This window comes from Chelon labrosus (assembly GCF_963514085.1).
Source record: "Chelon labrosus genome assembly, chromosome: 4".
NCBI classification, from domain to species: Eukaryota; Metazoa; Chordata; class Actinopteri; order Mugiliformes; family Mugilidae; genus Chelon; species Chelon labrosus.
In genome coordinates, this window is record NC_140340.1 from 8,616,695 (window position 1) to 8,632,722 (window position 16,028).

The 16,028-nt window shown below is 42.4% G+C and overlaps 1 protein-coding gene across 2 annotated transcripts in view; it reads right to left on the reverse strand.

Moving 5' to 3' along the window:
• Positions 1–16,028, reverse strand: part of col7a1 (collagen, type VII, alpha 1) — a 57,066-nt gene that overhangs the window by 9,696 nt on the left and 31,342 nt on the right. For both annotated transcript variants that reach the window (XM_084543731.1, XM_084543730.1), the window contains exons 66-92: positions 15,842–15,877; positions 15,241–15,345; positions 15,085–15,150; positions 14,343–14,378; positions 14,222–14,257; positions 14,078–14,125; positions 13,940–13,975; positions 13,512–13,637; positions 13,179–13,388; positions 13,043–13,078; positions 12,908–12,952; positions 12,686–12,802; positions 12,521–12,592; positions 12,367–12,411; positions 11,822–11,857; positions 9,898–9,933; positions 9,763–9,807; positions 9,629–9,661; positions 9,439–9,501; positions 9,267–9,302; positions 8,750–8,830; positions 8,609–8,677; positions 1,271–1,306; positions 1,096–1,155; positions 950–994; positions 835–870; positions 64–99 (exon numbers count right to left, since the gene is read on the reverse strand). In XM_084543731.1, the coding sequence (XP_084399857.1) occupies positions 64–99; positions 835–870; positions 950–994; positions 1,096–1,155; positions 1,271–1,306; positions 8,609–8,677; positions 8,750–8,830; positions 9,267–9,302; positions 9,439–9,501; positions 9,629–9,661; positions 9,763–9,807; positions 9,898–9,933; positions 11,822–11,857; positions 12,367–12,411; positions 12,521–12,592; positions 12,686–12,802; positions 12,908–12,952; positions 13,043–13,078; positions 13,179–13,388; positions 13,512–13,637; positions 13,940–13,975; positions 14,078–14,125; positions 14,222–14,257; positions 14,343–14,378; positions 15,085–15,150; positions 15,241–15,345; positions 15,842–15,877 (1,626 nt within the window). The remainder of the gene's footprint in view (positions 1–63; positions 100–834; positions 871–949; positions 995–1,095; positions 1,156–1,270; positions 1,307–8,608; positions 8,678–8,749; positions 8,831–9,266; positions 9,303–9,438; positions 9,502–9,628; positions 9,662–9,762; positions 9,808–9,897; positions 9,934–11,821; positions 11,858–12,366; positions 12,412–12,520; positions 12,593–12,685; positions 12,803–12,907; positions 12,953–13,042; positions 13,079–13,178; positions 13,389–13,511; positions 13,638–13,939; positions 13,976–14,077; positions 14,126–14,221; positions 14,258–14,342; positions 14,379–15,084; positions 15,151–15,240; positions 15,346–15,841; positions 15,878–16,028) is intronic.

Here is a 16,028-nt window from a genome sequence, read left to right on the forward strand (position 1 = left end):
TATCCTCTCAGTGGTACGGGTTTGTTGATAGGAAAATAATCAAAACATGGGACAAAAACTCACCTTATCTCCTTTTGGACCAGCAGATCCCTGTTCCCCCTGCATGAAAAAAAAAAAAGAAAAGGGTGGTGTGAAAAGAAAACTTTACTACTGATTTTTGAATATCTGTACCAATAACAAATAACAGGAAAGAAAACAGAAACCTATTACTTACAGATTTATGTTACGTTTTTTAATTCCATTGTTAAAAATAAAAGCAGATTTTGAGGTTTCACATCAAAGACGACAAATGATCAAAGCCTCTCACAAAAGAGAGATTGGACTCAATTACAGCTGAGACTTTCCGATAGAAGGTTTAGAGACTTTAATCACACTAAAACAGAAAGGACCTCTGTGGATCATCCCACAGATACTTGATCAGTTTGGGATCTAGTGAATTTGGAGGCCAGGTCAACACCTTGTGCTGTTCTTCATGTTGTTGTTTTTTTTTTTAAGTTGTTCCTAAAGCATTTTTGTGTGTGTGCCTGTGTCAGGCTGCATCCTGCTGGGGATGGTTGCTGCCATCAAGGAGTGTCATTGCTATAGGGTGGGGGTGCCTGGTCTGGTCTAGGTGGGTGCTACATGTCTAAGTAACATCCACATGAATGAATGCCAGGTCCAAAAGTTTCCCAGCAGAACACTGGATTGTCACAATTTACTCCTCCTGTCAATGGTTTTCATGTTGCGGCTGATCGGTGTATATCCACACAATAGTAACACATTAGCCCATTTATTTAAAAAAAAAAAAAAAAACATGATACAACAACAATCAGGCAGCAGCAACTCATGACTTACATTCTCTCCGGGCTCTCCTGGTTCACCTGCTACTCCCTAGTGCGATGGCAGATAACACATTGTAAACATGTTAACATTAAGTACACGTGATGCTCTGATTTGCGATATTACTCACTCTCTCTCCTTTGCCGCCTGCAACACCTTTGTCCCCCCGGTTACCCTGAATGACAGCCGCGATACGTTCAGTCATACAACTTTAATGGAAGAGCACTTAACATTTTCAGCCTGCCTCGTGTTCGACCGGCAGACAGCGAGACTCACCTTTTCACCAGTGGGACCTCTCTCTCCAGCTGGGCCCGGCAGCGTTTGACCAGGAAGACCCTGCGTCGGCCAGAACCGAGAGAGTACCGTCAGACGAATGCAGCAACTAAGTTCTACTTTGCAGAGAGAAACAGCAGCAGCTGCTTCCACGTTAATGGAAATAGCAGTCACTCACCTTCTCTCCTTTTGGTCCGGGGGGTCCAGCCACAGACTGTGCAGAAAAAAGAAAAATGAAGCAAATAACAGTAATTACCAGTGCAGCCCTGCAGGTGTTATGATTCGTGAAAAGATGGAACAGCGCCCCTAAAAGCCTTGGTATTTAAGAGTCACATCAGATCAATTGTTATCTTTTCAAGCTCTCAAACACGGAGAGCCCTAACGTTTTCAGCAAGAACAAATGCACTATCGCGGCACTGCATTGACTCAGAATGATTAAACATGTAGCCACCTTGGTGGGGAAAGTCTTTCGCACACTTTTTTAAAAAGTCGTGCATGAATAATATGCTTATTAAACTGTGTAGTAAGCTCTGAGGGTGGATTTAAAACATGCTGATATTCTTACTCTAACTTTGTGATCAAAGGCAAAGGTGTTTTTTTTTCTCTTGACAAGCATGATTAAATGAAAGCCCACCTGCTGGACTTGGACTGACAAATTGACACCAAAAAAAGGCTTGTGGCTGTTTGTTTTTGTTTTTTTAAGTTTGGAACATATCTGGTTTTCAAAGTCCATTCATCCATGTGTCAGTGTGTGTATATACACACTTGTATTACATATGTTGTGGCGACATAAATCTGTGGACTTGCCAGCTTTATGGGAATCATAAATCATTCGCTTTTAGTGTATAGACTACATTCACATCACCTCTGGTATTCTGCCAATAATCAGAACGACAGCTACGTCAAAAGAAAAACGTCTCATCTAATCACCTCAATCAGAACGAGATCCATTGAACAGGAAAATCTTGGGAGGTTAAACACTGTAAACATTTGAAGAGGTTGTTCGTCTCTTGTTCGAATTAATACGTGTTTGCCCCACCATTCACACTCACACCTACGGCCAATTTAGAATCACCAATTAACCTAATGAGCATGTCTTTGGACGGTGGGAGGAAGCCAGAGTACCCAGAAAGAACCCACGCAGACACAGGGAGAACATGCAAACTCCACACAGAAAGGCCCAGTTGGCCCATGGAACTACCCATACTACCTCTGCAATAACATAAATATACATAACACAAGTATATAATCATTGTAATTCCTGTTTACATTTGTGCTTTATTCGCAACAGCCCTGTTTACACCCTCCATGGACAGTTTGGATAGTTAATACAGTTCTGGCATAGTTCTTTTTGTTTTTTATTCCTTAAAAGTGTCTTGTAATTACACATCATGCTGCTCACTTATGACAAATTAAGTTTTCCTAATCTGAATCTGACAGCAAGAAGTTGTTCAAACCAGTGTGCAAAAAAAAAAAAAAAAAAGGAAAGAGACGGACTCGATGTGGCCGAATTATTCAAGATTTTTTCTTTTCTATGAAGTCTTTAGAGAGTAAATGATAATAATAATAACTTCTTCCACTGGTATGTTTCCAGCAGATCCAATGCACCACAGCAAGCAGAGGAACCACTTTGCACAAGTCAAAACAGTTAAGTTGGAATCTCTAATGAGCATGATTTCAATCTGCTTGAAGACAGTGTCACCGTAGGTTAATGCAATGTCCTCTGAAGTGATGAGAAGACGTGTGTGACAACAAATGATGGATACAGACTCCGAGCAGATGGACAAGTGTCGTCTGGTTATTTATCAAACCGCTGAACTCGGTGCCAGCGTCACCGTGGCTCTGTCCAAGGTCCTGAACCTGACGGGACTTGTTCGAGACGTGCGTCATGACTCGCGTCGACAACACAAACAGCTGGCCTGGTGGCGAATAGTGACGGGGGACCTCTTCCCGTCTATGTGCACGCATTTTTACAGTGCAGATAAAACTATAACACTGGCAAACTGTATCGAGTCAGGACACAGCAAATCCATCTTCTTCAGAGTTCTCAATGCAACCGAATTTAGTTCATTTATAGCGTAACTGGCTGATGGACAAACGGTAAGTATTTCTCAATATTTTCTATAAATTAAATATTTAAGTTATTTAGGATAATGCACCATAAACGCAATTGTTAACTTGTGCAAGTTTGAGGAAATAAAAAGCAGGCAGCAGTGGACTGGTTTACTTAACTCAAGCAAGTTTTAGGTCTCTGGAGGAAAACTTTTTTTACGCCTCTCCTTTACACTCCCAAGACTGAATTGTTACCTCCTTTCCAATTGAGCCACTGAACAAATTCACACACCATGTACATCTGGAGGCGTTTCTATTTCTATGAATGTACACACCACTCAAGGACAGTGGCCTTTATAAAAGCTAAGAGCATAATTATGTTAGAAGCAAAAAGTACATGATCACATACTAGAGAAATTAGTAAGTAGACAAGAACTACAGAGAACAGCCCTTAAAATATTACAGAACCACTTGTGAAGGCAAACTTTAAACATAAAGAAGCAGTCAAAAGTTGCATGGTATCACGTGAGGAGCTCTAGTGTAGCATGTGAACAGCAGAAACACCAGTTTCTTAAAAATAAGTTCATGTGATAGCATCAAAGGAGAGTTGTGCACTGAACCATTAATCAGGGATCATTGAAATATGGAAAGCATTTGCGACGACGTGATGAGCCAGATGTGTGAGTGACCTTTTCTGTCAGGAAATTTTGGCTTAATTGAGATCCTTATTGTCAGAATCGGCACCCTCAAGGCGGGCACACCACTATTAAGTTACTGAAGTCTGCATTCAGCTCAGTACAGACTGAAATGTCAAGTAGCAATGATAAGCCAGTGTCAGCGGTAGGAATTACTGTAGAGGAGGCATTCAGTAAAGTCAATTCAACGTGTCACTTAACGTCTAGTTTATTCAGTCTTTGTAATTCATACCTGACACTTTTGTGGAGGATGATGATGATGATGATGAAGTCTGTTACATCGGTACACTGGTGTGTCTGTGTACCCGTCTGCTCTGGTTGTTTATTTCAAGAAGCCCAATCAACAACGCACGGGAGGTGGATGAGGTAGTTATCAAGTATTAACCTTATGATGTAGCTCATACCTGTCAAGTTTTGGATTTAAAAATAAGGGAAATTTTCCGGCGCCCGCCGCAAGCAGTCCCACCACCCCAACCAAGCTCCAGTATCCCTTATATCAGGGGTGCCCACATTTTTCTGGCTTGCGAGCTACTTTTACAATGACCAAGTCAAAGTGATCTACCCGTATATATATATATGTATATATATATATATATATATATATACACACATTCTTTTTTTTAATTGTCATATTAATAGTTGTTACAGTGTTAAAAGCTCTATCCATCTTTGTTTTTATTTTTATCAAGAAAAATTGGAGCACTGCACCGTTAGAAAAATAGCGCTGTCTCTTTAAGAAAGACGGTAGTCTGGAGTTGTTGCGTGGCTGTGGATGTGTGCCTCTGAACTGAGGGCATGTTGCAACTATAAAGTAAAAATAAAGATGAAGGTTTGTCTTGCTGTTTGTTTTGGAGTTGCAATGGATACATGTTTTAGACTAACATCAAAAAAAAAAAAAAAAAAAAAAAAAATTCAATGGCACGCGATCTACCCGCACTACCATCGCGATCTACAGTAGGCCTACCTGTAGTATGCTACTGCAGGTGGCAGTTATCGCGAGGCTAGTGACAGAGCTCAGGTTGGGAATATTTTTACTTATTTTTTTTTTTTTTTACTCGGTCCGGGGTATTATTATTTTTTAATAACGCATGTTAAAATATGGGAGATTTACGGGAAAATACTAATACGGGAGGACGGCGGGAAAGAAGGGTAAAATACGGGACTTTCCCGGCCAAAACGGGATACTTGACAGGTATGCTAGCTGCATCTTCAGTTTAAGGCGTTTCAGTAGCATACTCTAGTTTGTTTTTAGAGAGGGAGGGTGACTAATTTACTGGCAAAGCAAGCGCCTTTTAATGTCAAAAGACACCACTTTGCACAAGATGAAGTTCTTGCATTAGCACAGTGGTTCCCAAAGTGAGGTTTGTATCAATTACAATGTGTGAAATAAACTACAATGGAGTCTGAAAACAGGGGGGGGCCCAGCAGAGAAAGTTTGGGAACCACTGCATTAGCACAACATCGAAAAATACCCAACAAGCCGCAAGAAATGTTTATGCTGGAAATCTACAGTAGGTGCAACATATGAAGATTTAAACGAATATACAGCATTTTCACCTCACCACACACAAGTCACAGAGCACAGCAAAACGTTTTGCCAGGTCGGAACTGAACAGCTGGGGTCCTCATTTGAGTATGCAGAAGCAGAAATGTGTTTAGACAGAAATGAATGCAGGGCCACAGTTATCTGGTGTAACTACTGTTTTAGGGACTGTTCTTGCCACTTGCACTTTCCGGGTTGAGTGACCGAAAACTGACAACTGCCCTGACAGTGCATTGACTCTGGAACTTCCTGTTCTTCCTTTCTATGTAAGCTTTTCTCACTTATGGCCATGTTACTTCCTACAGCCTCATGGCTCACACTGATGTACTAACTAAGGTCTTTCAGAGTTGAAACACGTGGCAGCTGAATGCAACATAAAATCCACAAGCAGCAGGGCACACGGTCAGTTCTAAGTAGAGTAGAAACTGCACGGAAATGTACAGTACCACTTGGGATAAAGGCAACAGCAGCCCGACCACGCCCCCCTGAACAAATACTCTGAACTAAACCACTTAGCGTTATCCATTAGATGGCTGTAGGAAGCTAGTAACCACGGAAACGTTTTTGATTACTTCATACAGCAACTTTATGCATTGTGGAGCTGGGATCACATCTGATGAAAGTATAACCAACTGCACTGAGCGTCCTTTCAACCGGAGGCTGCACAGTACACACAGCAGGTCACTTAATTTCTAGTTTATTGTGTCTTTGTAATTCATACCTGACCCTTTTGTGTATGACAACGATGACGTCTGTTACATCCATTGGTGGGTCTGTGTACCTGTCTTGTTTGTTTCAAGAAGCCCAACCAATAATGCGGCTTGGAGGTGGATGGGGCAGTTATCAAGTGTTAACCTTATGCTGTAGCTAGTTTATTCTATAGATGCATGATGTAACTTATGATACTTTGGTGGCAACTAAGCCGATTAGTTCAATGAAACGCGGTTTCGTTGCACCTTCAGTTTAAGGCGTTTCAGTAGCTAAAGTTTCTGCATGGATAAAGAACTGTATTACTGCTGTATGTGCGTAGTTGGACTGCTTCATATAGACACTTCTGTGCAAACACTAATTCAACTGATGTTTGAAGTCCTAGGGACTGTATGCAAGGTCTTATTCAGATTTCCTTCACATTCCCGATCAGGCTATGTGGCAGCAGATTTGGACGACGTTTTAGTTCACTCTTGAGATTTAGTTAAGACTCAGCTGTTGAACTGCTTCCTAAAGTGGAATGAATTCTTTAAAAGGGCTCAGATGTGAAGATGTCAGATCCATTTTCAGATATCATGGCTTCTTCACTCTTGTTTTCAAACATTTCAAACGTAGTCGGTGATATGGCTCTGCTCAATAGAACTGTCCCCTCGAGAAATATGTGTGACAGCAGATAGTGTTGACGCGTTTCTATTGATACACGGTGTGGAAATTGTCCGTATTTACCGAAAGGACAATATGTTTCCAGGATTCAGATAGCGATACCGCAACATTTAAATAGAATTGTGTCTGAAGAATTGGACATGACCAGGCTTTTAAATGCCTCTTCACTCTCTCTCAGCAAGCAGACTGTGCAGGAGCACACTATCCACACACATTACTTGTTCTTTTTTATGCATTTTGTTAATAAATGTCAAGGCTGGCATATCCCATTCATGCTGCTACCCTCTGAGCCAGGGTTGCTTTCTGTTAATGGATGAGTCATTGAGGATTCAGAATAATGCAAACTCTGGCGATCCTTGAAAAAACGGAAGACTGCCGTTCATAAAACATAGAAAAAGACAGCGTGTGGAACAAAGTTCTATGACGCAATGGAACAAAAATCTGCCTCTCGAAATGAGACAAAGTGTGGAGAGGAAAAAAAAAAAAAGAGCCAAAGCCAATCTGTCAACTGTGGCGGTCCCATTATTGCCTGGACACACTGGTGATGATTTCAGAGCCTCTGCTGCACAACAACAGTAAATATAGGAACAAATTAACCAAAGATCTTTTTCAGGGTAAAGAGGGGAAATTTATTGTTAACAGATGAGTCCCTTAATCTCAGTCCAAAATGTGAAACTGTTCAAATGTTTATGGACGGGACTTTATTGGGTTTAGGAGCTAAAATGTTTTGGATAAGATGGTAAAAAAATAAAATACAAATTGATGCAAAAAAAAAAATCCAAAGCAGTCAGACTGGTTCAGTTGTTAACAGAACTCGCAGAGTCCCAGCTGTCCCCAGCAGTCTCCAGTCTATCACAGGGCTAACACAGAGAGACAGACAACTGTTCACACTCACATGCACAATTTAGAATCACCAATTAACCTAATGAGCATGTCTTTGGACGGTGGGAGGAAGTTGGAGTATCTGGAGAGAACCCACACAGACACAAGTAGAACATGCAAACTCCACACAGAAAGGCACCGATGGATTTGAACCCAGAACCTTCTTGCTGTGAGGCATCAGTGCTAACCACCACGCCACTGCATAAACGTACGGCTGACTCACGACAACACCACACTCAAGGCAATTATCTATAAATGTAAGCAAGGATTTAGCTGAAATTCACAATTGTGATGGGCTCATTTTTTTGTTTTTGTTTTTAGAGAGGGAGGGAGACGGAGTTACTGGCAAAGCAAGTGCCTTTGAATGTCAAAAGACACTGTGCACAGGTAGAACATCTTGCATTAGCAAAACATCACAAAACACTCAACAGCAGGCCCATAGTTATCTGGTGTAACTACTGTTTTAGGGACTGTTCTTGCCACTTGCACTTTCCGGGTTGAGTGACCGAAAACTGACAACTGCCCTGACAGTGCATTGACTCTGGACTCTGGAACTTTCTGTTCTTCCTTTCTATGTAAACTTTTCTCACTTATGGCCATGTTACCACAGCCTCATGGCTCACACTGATGCAGTTGAAACACGTGGCAGCTGAATGCAACATAAAATCCACAACCAGCAGGGCACTTGGTGAATTCTAAGTAGAGTAGAAACTGCACGGAAATGTAAAGTACCACTTGGGATGAAGGCAACAGCAGCCCGACCACTGCCCCCTGAACAAAGACTCCGAACTAAACAAACCACTTAGTGTTGTTTCCGTGGTTACTAGCTTCCTTCAGCCGTCTCATGGACGTTTTTGATGACTTCATACAGCAAACCATTGTGCTGCTGGGATCACATCTGATGAAAGTATAACCAACTGCATTGAGCATCCTTTCAACCAGAGGCTGCACAGTGAACGCAGCATGTTCTCACCTTCCCCGGAGGGCCACTATCTCCCTGCTCCCCTTTTAATCCGGGCTGGCCTGGAGGTCCAACAATGCCCTGAGGAAGAAAACAGACTTAATAGAAGCAACACAGTGGATGTACACGTGACACAACAACACGAACACATACCGGTTTTCCTGATAATCCAGGTATTCCTTCTTTCCCAGGCACCCCATCTCTTCCAGGAACACCGGGTTTGCCTGATTCACCCTGAGGAGCACCACATACTTTATTTATATGTATAAATTTTTTCATTTATTTAATCATATTCATGTGTAATTTTATAACTATTAAAGCAAAAACAAAGGTGAGGTCTTATTAAGCAAGCTACCAGTTTACAACACATGTCGGAGAGAAAATTTTAAAATAATGGTAGAAATTTTGGTTGTGGCGGCTATTTTAATAAAATAAAAAGTTAGTATGGTATAAATCAATTGCACTGGGGCCAGTCACAAGAAAAAAAAAATGCCTGAAGCTGCCATTTATCAATGAAACCTTGGTACTGATGTCAGGGCATATTTATTTAATTACATTCTCATTTTCAGTTACAGCTGAAATGCCTCTGGCTGAAAACCTTTCTTCAGTTTTACACTTCCTCTGTGTGCCCCACACAGCAGCAGCAGCAGCAGCAGGACTGCATACTTACCACCTGCCCTGATAGTCCTGGAGGACCCTGCGGACCCTGCAGGGAGAAATAAATACAGTGCTGTGAAGGAACACATTTTGATACACACCGGGAGATTTTCAATGAATTTCACAAGAAAACATAAAAGCAGTTTTTCCCTCAAAGGGAAGCTGTGATTTATGAGAACACATACCACAGCTCCTGGAGGACCTGCTGGTCCTGGCAGACCTGTGCTTCCCTGGGCACCAGGAGGACCCTGCAGAGAGGAGAAATAAACTCACAGATTGCTTATCCTTTATACATCTCCAGTGTCTGGACCGTTATGTGACAGGCAACTGAATATCCCGTCTAGAACATGAAAAATACCACTGCAGCTGTTTTACCTGAACACCAATGCCTGCTTCTCCTTGATTACCCTGCGAGAAAGGCAACTTTTATGACTTTGCAGCAAGCGACAACAAAGTTTATACACGTAGTATGTAAAATAAAATAAATGCTGAAAATGCAGTGAACTCACCTTCACACCTGGTGCACCTGGCAGCCCGTTGGGACCCATGGGGCCCTGATTAAAACACGCCATCAAACATATTAACAACCACGGTTAATTGCTGTTAAAAATCTGTGAGCGCGTTCTCATGCGGGTCATACTTACAGTTGGACCCCTAATGCCAGGCTCTCCGGGGTTTCCCTGTAAGTAAAATCAAAAGCAAAGTCATGTTAGGAAAAAAGAAAGGGAAAAATGTAAAACAGCACAAAAACTGGCCTCGTCTTAAAGGAGCATTTTGGAAAATCTCAGTGCCGTTCTTGTCGGGAGTTAGGCGAGAATACCCACTTGTGTGTCTAGGATATGACTCCCTGCACGGACTTGGCATAAGTCTGGATGCACCATGTGAACGCATATCTCTTTAATACCAGGTGTGACGTTTGCTTGCTTCTTCATTTCAAGTCCAAAGCATTGTTAGCGTATTATATGATATTGTTTAAGTTAATCAGAGAATGAAAATAGGAAGAACACTTGTTCGTTTATCATTAAATATAATGTTATGCCTAATCCATAAAAGCCGGCTGCAAAGCTTGCAAAGGCAACATTTTGAGTCATTAAGAAAAACCCATCAGGTTTCAGAACACAGTAATGACAAAACTCCAGGACGTCACTGCACCTATCAAACAAATAGTTGTGCATCTGACCCTTTTTATAAAAACAGATATTGTCTACTAGCAGGTGCATATCTGCTTTCCTTTTACAGGAAGCAAGCATATCTGTGCCTTTGACAATAAGTTAAGCTAACAGGCTGCAGTCAGACTTTATATGCACCGAACAGATGGCGGAGAAATTTTCATCTAACGCTCGGCAAGAAAGCATGTCAAAAAAACAGTTTGACATTTCCCAAAATGTAGGACTATTCCTTTAATTAACATATTTATGCATAAATATGTTCCAAAAACTGAGCATTGACTTTTGTGCTCAACAATGGACAACATGGAGCTATAACAACAAACAGACAATTCGACGAGAGCTTCAGTTTTAAATACATAAGTGGACACACAAATGCATAAACGTACGGCTGACTCACGACAACAGGTTGGACAATACGAAACAGAGAATCGACAACGACGACAAAGAGACACTTGCATGGTAAGCTCTGAAAAATCAGCGCTGTTCAGGGGATAAGCAGACAAGACACCAGGCACAGCTGCATGCACGATAAGCAGACTTGAGCGACTTGACAATGGTACTTCATGGAGTGCACCCAATTTAGTATTTGCCTCGCTATTGTAAACAGAATCCTGGCAAGAGTTCCAGTTTGGGACATCAGCCGAGTTCCTTTCATCTATTAACACATTTTTTTTTTGGTGCTTTACACGTTTAAAAATTTGACTCCAACATGTAAATCTTAGGTTTGACACACACATGTCACGAGGAACCCATCGAGGTCTGACTCTCATCCCTGAGCTCAGCTCCCAAAAGGCGTTTCCAGTACAAATGAATTAAAATCAAAGCAGTGAAATTTGCCTGAGAGCTACATGGCAGTTTGTGCGTTCTGATAATGGGTTGTTCTCTTGTTGTTAAATCCATATACATCTTTGAAGTCACTTGCTGTCTAATCTACAGCCCACTGGCAACCTGCTGACTTTGGTCCACTCCCACTTGTTTGTATTTACACAGCGACCGGTTTTCCCACCCCTCCCTACTACAGAGCTCAAGAATTCCAGCCAGCAGCAGAAAACCTACCGGTCTGCCTAGAACTCCTGGGAACCCAGGAAAGCCCTGGAAAAGATGGAAGAAAAAGGAAAGAGGAGGACGGAAGGGGCAAGAGGGGACAGGTGGGAGAAGAACAGAGTTGGAAAGGGGGAAACAAACAACACAAAAAAGGAAAAGGATAGATATGAGGGGAGAGAGGAAGTCAGACAGTAAGTTGTTAGCCGCACAGCTGCAAAAGGTTATTATCTAAGGATCTATGAAGCCTCGGCCCAAGGAGGGGAAAAAAAAGAGAGCTCCGTAGGCTTTGTGCTCGCAGCCAATCCCGCAGTTTAACTCTGCAGTTCAAGCCTAAAAGCAGTTACTGGTTACTCACTGGTTGACCTCGAGGACCAGCAGGCCCTGCTGAGCCCTGCTCAGAAATGCAGGGAAGGAAAACAAAACGTGTGAGGAAGTGCTTCTCTCCTTAACTGCACTCACACAAGCAATCATGACTTACAGAAATTCCCAACAACGTGGCTGGGGTTATTAGAGATCACTGTGAACTGTACCCTTAAGGGAAAAGCTGAAACTTCAGTGTGTCCTCTAATGGGACCGGCAGTCTCACTGGTTTCATATTTTCAAAAAAGTAAACAAGTGCAGTATGTCTGAGGATTAAAAGTCTTGTGATCAAACAGCACTGGGAATCGTTAAAAACAAGTATGCAGTTAACTAGTATGCAGATTATATTATTAACTAGGTATATATGGTTGCTTTAAAGAAAAAATAAAACACACTTACCAAGTCTGCTGAAATAAATATTTACTACAAATTTACACAAGTTATTACTATTTTATGCACCTTATTGAAGTTTGAAATCTTAAAATACAGCGTCATTGATATCAGAACTATAACATGACCACCATTAGGTTCTCCACTTACCGGCTTCCCATCCTGACCTGGTTTTCCAGATTCTCCTGGTACTCCCTGGAATTACAAATCACATTCTGTCGCTTGACATGAAACCACAAATCGTTTTCACACCTCAAATGTCACAGCTTAAATAAACAATTGCGCTATCCGAGGCTCGGCTTACCTGTGAGCCATCGCGTCCCTTTTCTCCAGGATTACCTCTGTCTCCTTTATTACCCTGAGGTCCCACAAAACCCTGCAAGACATATTAAAACAGTCTATTTGTAATAAGAAAGGCACGGTATGATATAAGATATTAATATTAGGTTTTTAATTATTTAAACCATACCTGGTCTCCTTTGGGTCCAGGTAGTCCTGTAGCACCAGACTCTCCCTTTTGTCCAACCAGTCCTGGAGGACCTCTGGACCCAGGGGGACCAACCAGTACGGATTCTGCAGACGCTCCCTGCAGTGCATAAGAGCACCAATGTCTTTTAAACTGTTCGATTACCCCTTATTAACTAAACATTGCGTCACAAGAGTTATACTACAACAATCATTAGAAGTTCACCTTTTGACCTGGTGGCCCAGCTGGTCCTGTAAATCCAATTCTTCCCTGATAAACAAAAAGAAATTCTCAGTTGACCGTGAAAACATCTTAATAAAGCATGGAAGTCGGCTACCTCACTCGAACACGATCACTTACAGATTCACCTTTGTCACCTTTCTCTCCCCTCTCCCCCTGAAACACAGTTGAACATGATATTGTCAGTGTCATGTTAAGTCCACGAAAAAAATAAAATAAAAAAATCCTCATTTATTTACAAAACTCTCCTCTCCACCTTTTCTCCCGGTCTTCCAGACTCCCCTAGTTCCCCGGCTCGTCCAGGAACGCCTGGTATCCCCGGCTTGCCTGGCTCTCCAGCGGGCCCCGAAGGTCCTTCTGGCCCTCGTTCTCCAATGGCTCTTCCCGGAGGCCCGGTTGGTCCCGCAGGTCCTCGCTCCCCCTGGTCCCCTTTAGGTCCCCTGTCTCCAGAAAAACCACGAGGACCCTGGCGCACAACAGGATTCGTTAAATATGCATTGTAGTAAACATCAAAATAAAGCCCCTCCCCCTCCCTCCCCTCCGATTTGAACTTGTTATGAAAGTCGCATCATCCAGCCGCCACACTTACATCTGCACCAGATGGTCCTCTCAGTCCAGATTCACCTCTGTCTCCCTTTTCACCTTTCTCTGGTTTTGGCACCGCAGAAGTCAATACCAGGTCCTTCTTGTCCACAATCACCTTCAGATCGGACACCTGCAAGGAGGACGGGAAATAAGAAATAGAAGAGCCTCGAAAGTGTCGGCACTAATTATCTGTCTGCGAAATCTCAAATTAAACCCTACTTCTTAAGAATTCACCTCTACAGATTAAAAATTGAAGCAAATACAACAGCTGAACAGAGACGTATGACAGAATATTTTAATTAGCAAAGCCATTATGATAACATTTTTACCACATATAGCCATAACAGAGGATGTGTAAGAACTCTATTAGTCTATCCATCCATCCCAGATAATAACACTATGTTCACATCCAGTACCTTTCTGTCCACCTACCTGAATACCAAGATTTGCCAGAGCTTTTTGTACATCCTGGTAAGACAAAAAACACAGAAACATCATTAAACAGAGCAGAAATAAAAAAAATACGGACAACAAGGGATTCCATTACAGGTGACGATCCTGACGTCATACCACTGCTGTTCCAGGTTTACCCGGCGCCCCGTCCTCTCCGGGGTCTCCCTACGAATAACAGGATATCAAGAAGTCAACGCCCGCAAAACACGGGGAACAACCCCAGCGTCACACTTTCACAACAGTAAGGAGAGCGCAACTTACAGCGTCACCTTTAAGCCCAGGTGGACCTCTCTCGCCCTGGGAAAAAGAAGAAGGTCAAACACGGTCTAAGTAGCTGCTGATTGAAAACGAGTGGAGATCGGTTAAGACAGCTACTACTTACTCGGGCCCCCGCGGCTCCCGGGATTCCAGGAACCCCCTGAAGGACGGAGCAAAGACAATAAAAACATCAAGATAGAGAAGGAGGGATGCGGTGGCATATTGAAACAGGCGTAGATAAAGCACACATCACTGATCCCAGGGAGGAAGGAAGGGTGATTGCTGCTAGGGATAACGTGACCACAGGAGAGGCTGATCCACTGAAGAGATTGTGATATTTAGTTAAACATACACCACTTCTGTACGTTATTATGCAACGTGCCGGTCGAGAAGGTAATTAATAGTGCAATTTACATGCTGCACAGATGGTTGTTTGTCCGACTTTGGTGTATTTGGTTTGTCTTTTAAGTTTGTCCTACATTTGTGATGCAGGCATCTAAACAACACATTGATAGATGTTTCCAGTACCTGAGTCACAACAAATATCAAAGGAAACAGGGCAAAGGAAGGCAAGGCATGATATACGATTCATTTAAAACACATGCATCTTGATCACAGACATGTCCATATTAGGTGCTTCAGAGAGATGGAGACTGTAACATCTGCCAAATTTGCATGAGGGTTACTTACTTCTTCTATGCTTCTACAACGTCAACAGCTCAACACGTTGTGCAACATTTTTGCTGACTTCCTGAGATGTTTTTCAAAAAGGTGCTATTTTCTCGTTCATTTTCTCAGCCGGAACAATTTAGTCCATCACGCACACAATAAGAACATCAGTTTGCTGATAATACGTGCACACTCACGGGCGTTCCTGGAGGCCCCTGTGGACCTGGGATCTGAGCTGCTTCAGCACCTTTTAAGTACACAACCTACAATAAAGGGGGAGTACATGTTATAGTAAAAATATATTATTAAGAATACAATTATCCTTATTTTTCAGGTATCACCATGCCTCGCACCTGTCCAGGAGGACCAATGCTGCCAGGTAGTCCAGGAGATCCAGGGGCACCAGCGGGACCAACAGGTCCAGCAAAACCACGATCCCCTTTCTGTCCATCACGGCCCTGAGAAACACATGTGATTACAGAAATGATATCCACTCTACGCAGGGTTACTTCCTCCGGCACTATAGCAGAGACTGAACTATAAAATCAAAGCAGGTGGCCTTTGCCACCCCTCCACTGATGTTCTAGAGATAATTAATATGAATTTGCACATGAAAAAAGCACTCTGACATTTGGCGCCCCACAAGATTCCTCTCAGAAGTGGCTCCCCCTTAAAGGCTAAGCTTGATCATTAGCGGCTAGTGAATTTATATAGCTGCTTCTGAGAAGCCCATTGATTCAGCAGCGAGTGAGAGTGTGATTTCAACGTCAGAGCAATCCACAGCTGATAAATATACATTTGAGGGGGAATGTGAAGAGGAGAAAGGGAAAGGAGGGAAAGCTGATGTACAGTTAAGTAAAGGAAGATCAAAATAAGAAGGAGGGGTGCAGTAAGACAGTAGTATAAGAGGGTAAGCTGAGACAGAGACGATGAAGAAGATTTGGCAAAACTGACATCTCGTCCTGCTGCTCCAGCTTCCCCTTTGTCACCCTGTAGATTAGAGACAGCAGTGTCACATTCCCAGAGAAACACAGACATAAATTCAATCTTCAAAGATGATCATGACAATCTAAACGGTTGTTTGAGTCAATCTAGAGGTGCATATGAAACAGGTATGTCATGTAGGGAGCCCCGCAATTGA